General features: G+C 43.7%; 1 protein-coding gene across 1 annotated transcript; it reads right to left on the bottom strand.

The window, feature by feature from the left end:
• Nucleotides 1-1,956: 1,956 nt before the first annotated feature.
• LOC118094821 (uncharacterized) lies at nt 1,957-6,173 on the bottom strand. Its single transcript, XM_060281346.1, has 4 exons — nt 6,059-6,173; nt 5,325-5,635; nt 5,157-5,232; nt 1,957-2,324 (listed from the first exon to the last, which is right to left on the bottom strand). Exons 1-4 carry the CDS (start codon nt 6,129-6,131, stop codon nt 1,957-1,959), a joined length of 828 nt encoding a protein of 275 aa, XP_060137329.1. The 5' UTR covers nt 6,132-6,173.
• Between the last annotated feature and the right edge of the window lie 765 nt (nt 6,174-6,938).

The following is a 6,938-nucleotide window of genomic DNA, read 5'->3' as shown; positions in this document are numbered from 1 at the left end:
GGAGGAAAGATGCTTTAGGCTTCAACAATCATTTTCTGATTGCTTAGCATTTTTTAAAGAATATTTTATGGCTGGGATAGGGAACATGGATTATCCAAATGTTCATAATACAATGATAGAATTGTAGAGTTGGAAGGGACCATGCGAGTCTTCTCATCCAATGCCCTGCAACGCAGGAATCCTTTGCCCAAGGTGGGGCTCAAACCCACAACCCTGAGATTAAGAGTCCCATACTCTGATGACTGAACTATCCCAGCTGCTAGGTTTCAAATTCCATCCGCCCCATCCATCGTAATGGACGATGGGAGCTGGAGTCCAGCTACAATAGAATGGTTGCAGGTTTCCCCATTCTATGGAATTAAGTGTTAGGATATGTCTCAGGCTTGGGGCTGCCTAAGCTGTTATAGGCTGTCATGGACTCTGTGACTGACACTGGGCGATGGGCATGTGGGCCCAAGGAAGCCCCTCCAAGTGATGAAACTGCTTTATGTCCCCTTCTTTCGTGTGTTCAAAATAGATCACAGGTGAGGCAACCTTGTTCTGTGGCCTGTCCTACCTGCTTTTTGTCCATTTATGATGCTCATTCATTGCCTTGAGTCAGAGGATTCGAATAAAGAGGTAAATTAGGTCTGGGTTGCCCTCTTGTGGACAGAATTGTAAAACCATGAAAACTGTTCAATAGGAGGTGGCACATACAGGACACATCTGCTTTCCACATTGAAAACAAAACAAAAACAAAAAATTCAGGGCCAGCCCTCCCATTGGACAAGGTGAGCCCTTTGCCTCAGGTCACAGATCAGGAGGAATGGAAGATTGGTGCCATTTTGCCCACTCACAACTGGCCTCCAGTCCAGTCCTCTCCCATTGCAGATGGACTGGCAGGGGATAGGTGCCACCTTCTGCTTTTGTAGTTGAGATATGTCTGTCTCAAGAGACACTGCCCCGTGGGGGAGGGAGGTGTTTTTGTTGCCCAGTGCAGTAGTTCAGTGGTCTTGTTCCCAGGAAGGAATGGGTGAATCTGTCCATTTTAATTTCTCCCAGTTATTCAATTCTCCAATTGTAAGTTCTCTTCCTCACAGTTCCACATCAGTTGTCAGGCTGCTGCCAGCAACTCCTGACCAGTTGCCCAGCAATGTACAAAGACAAGGAAATGTTTTTTTTACCATCCATTTTTCTTCAGAATTTACAGAGAGAGGATATAGAACCCGGGATAATGGCATTGTCCTGAATGAATCTCTCCCACTTCTTCATTTGTCAATCACATCATCTCTCCTACGGATGCTGCTATGTGCCCTCTGTCTTTGAGCTCTTTGCTCTCATACTTTCAAGGGTCAAGGGTTTCTGGGAGGGGGGTTGGAATGCTTTCTAAAGACACTGTGTCCGTCAGCTGTCACCCCCCTGCTGCTTCCTCTTCCTCTTCCTCCTCTCCCATTTTTCCCCAGCTTTCCCCCTCATCTGCCTCTGAGCTATTACCTCCCTCAGTAATTCTGAACTGTCTTCCTCTCCTTCCTCCCTGGAAGGGTCAAGCTGGGGAGCCAGTTTCCACCATTCCTCATCTCCCCAGCCCCTGACACCAGTTTGCAAATCAGCATTTCAACATAAAACTATCCTAATATCTAAACATATCTCTATGCAGTTTTTGCAATTAACACAAATTTACAAAAATAAAAATAAAAAATGGGGGAGGGGACCCTAAGACAATGCACACTGCCATGTCATTTCAATGAATATTTGCATTTTTATGTATACAGTATTTGCATTTATGTATACAGTACATTATTTGGCTGGAAAATTACTTTGGCAAAATTTGGATCAGCTTGAATTTGGAAATGTGGCTGTGTTTCAGCTCTTGCTCTGTTTTGGAAAGTGTTAACCTGTAGATGGAAATAATTTTTCCCCATCCCTACTCCCAGATATGTGTGGTTGCTACAAAGTTGCTACAGAGACTGTCAGTCTTCATGCAGATCTGGGCTCATTTCCCCTTGCAGGTTTTTGCTCTGCTACTCTACCGACTGACTTCACTGTGTCACTCACGGCACAGAAATAGACAGCAGAGTCATTCAGCTGGCTGGCAGATTTCTCCATGTTGAAGCTCTTATTATTTCTATCATGCTTGGCTTGGAAGTCACGACTGCGTCCCTCGCCGGAGGTAGACCCATCTCCCAAATCAGACAAAAAGATCCTTGGAGGTTTTCCAGGAGGCTGAATGTACCAGAAAAGGTAGTAGACATTATTGTCATAGACACAATCAAGAGAGATTCTTGCTCCTTGGTTGACGATCATGGTTCTTTCTTTCTGGGTTACTGTCTGTCCAAAACTCCCTTCTGTAAAGAAGATAAGGGCAGAAGAGATTGTGTTAGATGGAGAGATGGATGGAGCAAAGCCCATAGACTCCCTTATCTACCTGACTTGGAGAATCTTGATCACCTGAAGATACATGAAGAAGGCAGGGGAGATCTCTCCCAATGGTGAGGAAATGGATCACTTACTTAAGGGTAAGATGATGAGCAGAACCAAGGCACAAAGGAGGGACATTTTCCTGGATTAAGGAGGAGAGGAACAGTAAGAAATTGGTAAAGACTCCGGTGCTAGTTGTGAGCAGTTTATGGGCTTGGCTCCAGAAACACAGCTGTATGAAATGATTTGATGAAATGTGGGTGACTCCTTCCTCTTGGTAAGTAATGTCAAAAAAGCAACTTAAGATAAAAGAACAGGATGTGGTTTGTGGTCCAGGTACCAATGTGTGCTATTGAATGGGAACTCGATATCTCAATATTTTATAAGATGTAGTACTATGAGTAGAGGTTGCTCGATATTGCCACCTTCTGTTTGAAAGCCACATGACAGCTTCAAGACCTAGAACACTTAACAAAATATATGGGACCCCAAGTTTAAGCATTCCAGTCCATCACCCAAAGGATAAAAGAACAGTTTTCACTCTCTTTCCCTCTCTTTAATCAACTCTGAAATTTCCTTCTTACAGCCTTGTGTTGCAGGATTTTCTTAGTGATGAACAGATACATCTATATTCTTTATCAATTTCACATGTGTTTGTTCACTAGATTCCTGTTTCACTTCATTAATATACTTATTCATAAGATTTCTGACCTGACCTGCACCAAATGACCCTAAGGTGGGTGATAGGTATACAATTAAAAAGAAGTGAAAGGGAAAAAAGACATAAAACGCAAAAACTCTGCTAGAATGTAGCTGACTCTAACAAGGGTAAGAGGAGGGTCCTGGATAGCTCAGTTGGCTAGAGCGTGGTGCTGATAATGCCAAGGTTGCAGGTTCGATCCCCATATGGGACAGCTGCATATTTCTACATTGCAGGGTGTTGGACTAGATGATCCTCAGGGTTCCTTCCAACTCTACAATTCTATATTATAGGTATGATTCCTTTAGTCCACCCAGTTTTCCCACTGATCCACCCACCACGGCAATATTGCCCCAAGAGGGTTTCTTAAATTTAGGGGAATGTGGACAGCTCCTTACACTGCTGGACAGCTCCTCCACTGATCAGTGGAGGTGGGGGGGGCATGTGAGAGCCCCACCATCTGAAAATGATTTACAGATGGTATTGAACTCCGAGTAGGCTTGTTAAGAAGGGGAGAAGGGGACGACAGAGGACGAGATGGTTGGATGGACAGTGTTCTTGAAGCTACCAACATGAGTCTGACCAAACTGCGGGAGGCAGTGGAAGACAGGAGTGCCTCGCATGCTCTGGTCCATGGGGCCACAAAGAGTCAGACACGACTAAACAACTAAACAACAACAACAGGCTTGTTAAGATGCATAAGACTGAACCTCATCTAGGTCCCCACTATCCTGGCCTCTCAACTTTCTTCTTCACACCTACCCACTCCCTCTCCTCAACTGACAAAACCGCTGCTCCCTCCTTTTAAACTGGGAACAGTCCCGCCCCCACCAGAATGTCCTGTCAGACAGGCTAGAGGTGGACTAACTCTTTTCCAGCCAGGTAGGAATAAATATTTCAAAACCGTGTCAATCCGTTACAAAAGGCATTTGCCTATTGCCCTTTATAATATTCATCTCTGTGTGGCTTACTCAGGTTCACTCAGAAATCCCACAAAACCCATGGTTATTATGGCCAGGCGAGTGTGCTGACAAGAGATGACCGAGAGGACCATCTTCAAATATCTAAAGGGCTGTCACAGGGAAGATGGAGGAAGCTTGGTTTCTGCTTTTCTAGAAGGTAGGACCCAAATGAATGGATTCAAATTTCAAGCAAGAGGATTCTGACTGAGCAATAGGAATAACTTTATGACAGTAGAAGCTGTTTGACACTGGAACACACTACTTTGAAAGGCGATGGACCTTCACTGGTGGATATTAAACAGAGGTTGGATGGCCATCTGTCAGGGATCCTTAAGGTGTGGTTCCTGCATTGCAAAAGGTTGGACTAAGGGACTCTCAGGGTCCCTTCCACTTCTACAGTTCTAAGATTCTATGAAGGTGGGGAATGACAGTGGGTGGGTGGATTTATGGGTGCAAAGGATAGTGATGTGGGGCTACCTTTGAATGTGACCCGGAAACTACAATTAATCCAGAATGCGTCAGCTAGACTGGTGACTGGGAGCGGCAGCCGAGACCACATAACACCAGTCTTGAAAGACCTGCATTGGCTCCCAGTACGTTTCCGAGCACAATTCAAAGTGTTGGTGCTGACCTTTAAAGCCCTAAATGGCCTTGGTCCAGTATACCTGAAGGAGCATCTCCACCTCCATCGCTCTGCTCGGACACTGAGGTCCAGTACCAAGGGCCTTCTGGCGGTTCCCTCACTGCGAGAAGCCAAGTTACAGGGAACCAGGCAGAGGGCCTTCTCGGTAGTGGCACCCACCCTGTGGAACGCCCTCCCACCAGATGTCAAAAAGAAAAACAACTACCAGACTTTTAGAAGACATCTGAACACAGCCCTGTTTAGGGAAGCTTTTAATCTTTAAGAAATTAGTGTACAGTATTCTAATATTTCTGTTGGAAGCCGCCCAGAGTGACTGGGGAAACCCAGCCAGATGGGTGGGGTATAAATAATAAATTATTATTATTATTATTATTATTATTATTATTATTATTATTATTATTATTATTATTCTGGAGGGCACCAGGTTGGTATACCTCTAAATATAGCAACATACCTAAGTGTATTACTGGCGTGGGTTGCTGTTTTGCTTTGTTTTCCCTAGTTACATTAGGAAAATAGACGTTTGCATTCTTGCAAGGAGAAAAGAACAGAAGTTAAAGGAACCTCTCCTCAGCCCCCACACATAAGTTTTTGCACAAACCAAGAGTCAAAGATGACTCACTGTGGGTCTCAGAGCACAGAAAAACACAGCCTGTTCCTGGAGAGAGGCGCCTTTGATCGTCAGAGGAACAGTCTTATTTTCAAGAAACAAAGTAGTGGAGAATTTTCCCGCAGCAAATTGGTTCTTCGTCTGAGGGTTTTTGTACGCATGAAAGATCAGCTGGGGTCCTCTCCCTCTGTGTTGACGGTACCAATAAAGGTCCGGGCTTGCGCTATAAGAACTAGAAAAATTGCAGTATAAAGAGACAGACTCTCCTTCTTTGATTTCCATCTGACTCGGGGACTGGAACACTGAATCGCTTTGGGACGTTCCTACAAAACAGAAACACACAAAAAAATTGTAACTTATCTGTTTATCTTCTATTTCATATAAAGAGCTTCTATTTCATATATAAAAGTGATCCATAAATTATTTTCATATTACTAGCCCTGATAATGACAGTGCAGCCATTAGAGTGTTCAGCTAGGAGCTGCGAGACCAATGGGTCAAATCGCCACATAGCCCAAAAGCCCACTGGGTGACCTTGGGACAGACACTGATGCTCAACCTAATGTACATCACAGACAGGACGCTATGAAGATAAAATACAGGGGGAGAACCATTCGTGCCATCTTTAGCTCCTTGGAGGGAAATTAGGGGTACGTATATAAGTAATCGTTAATAAACAATAAAATCCCAAGTCCAACTACCTGTTCAGTTACTCACACTTTCAAGGTAACCATTGGGAGTATTACCTGATTTCAAGAGCAGAAGGAATGTTCCCAGAATTGTCAAGAAGCAGGAGGCTTTGGAGAGGAAAAGCATCATTGGGGTGATGGCAGTTCTGATACTAAAGCTCTTGTTGTGCTTGAAAATATGGCAACTGGAGCAAAACTCCTTTTGTGGCCTGCCTCATCAGCTTCCTGCTCTCTTATGCTGCTGCTTCATAATGAAAGTTTCATCACCTCAGAGAATTAAGGTGAGTTGAGTGCTTTTTTTTAGTGGAAGGGAAAACCAATGGGGGTGGGGTGGGGAGGTTGCCCTCTGGTGCCTAGAAGGGAGAAATGCAGTGTCTGTTTGCCTTACATGTAGGTAGCCGTGTTGGTCTGATGTAGTTGAAACAAAATTTTAAAAAAGTTCCTTCCAGTGGCACCTTAGAGACCAACTAAGTTTGTCATTGGTATGAGCTTTCGTGTGCATCTGATGAAGTGTGCATGCACACGAAAGCTCATAGCAATGACAAACTTAGTTGGTCTCTAAGGTGCTACTGGAAGGAATTTTTAAAAATTTTGTTTGCCTTACAGATGGTGCCAGATTTCAGCACAAACTAAGTTAGCTACAGTTTACGACCACAGGTTAAAATAGTAGTATTAATAATAATAGATTGTTGTTGTTGTTGTTGTTGTTGTTGTTGTTGTTGTTGCTTTCAAGCCATACATAATTGTGTTTTTTTTTAAAGGGAACAGGGAAAACAAACTCTAAAGCAGACATTTTCATTTTCTTTATACTTTCTTTTAGAATAATACACTTGGAGGGAAGGGAGAGTAATGGGGTTCCCCCTTCCCCAAAGATGATGTAGTTTAGGACCTTAGCATGACTTAATCCAGCTCCATTACAAATCTAAAATAGTTTGAA

The sequence above is a fragment of the Zootoca vivipara genome, chromosome 13 (assembly GCF_963506605.1).
Source record: "Zootoca vivipara chromosome 13, rZooViv1.1, whole genome shotgun sequence".
Lineage (NCBI taxonomy): Eukaryota > Metazoa > Chordata > Lepidosauria > Squamata > Lacertidae > Zootoca > Zootoca vivipara.
The sequence above is the reverse complement of the archived record's forward strand: the minus strand, read 5'-3'. Positions and strand labels throughout refer to the sequence as shown.

What these genes read in the sequence shown, in the direction of transcription:
- LOC118094821 (XM_060281346.1), bottom strand. Translation starts at nt 6,131, where the DNA reads ATGATGCTTTTCCTCTCCAAAGCCTCCTGCTTCTTGACAATTCTGGGA. An exon ending in TCTGTGCTCTGAGACCCACA is followed by an intron (nt 5,233 to 5,324) that starts GTGAGTCATCTT and finishes TCTCCTTGCAAG; the next exon opens with AATGCAAACGTCTATTTTCC. An exon ending in CACGCCAGTAATACACTTAG is followed by an intron (nt 2,325 to 5,156) that starts GTATGTTGCTAT and finishes TCTTCTTTACAG; the next exon opens with AAGGGAGTTTTGGACAGACA.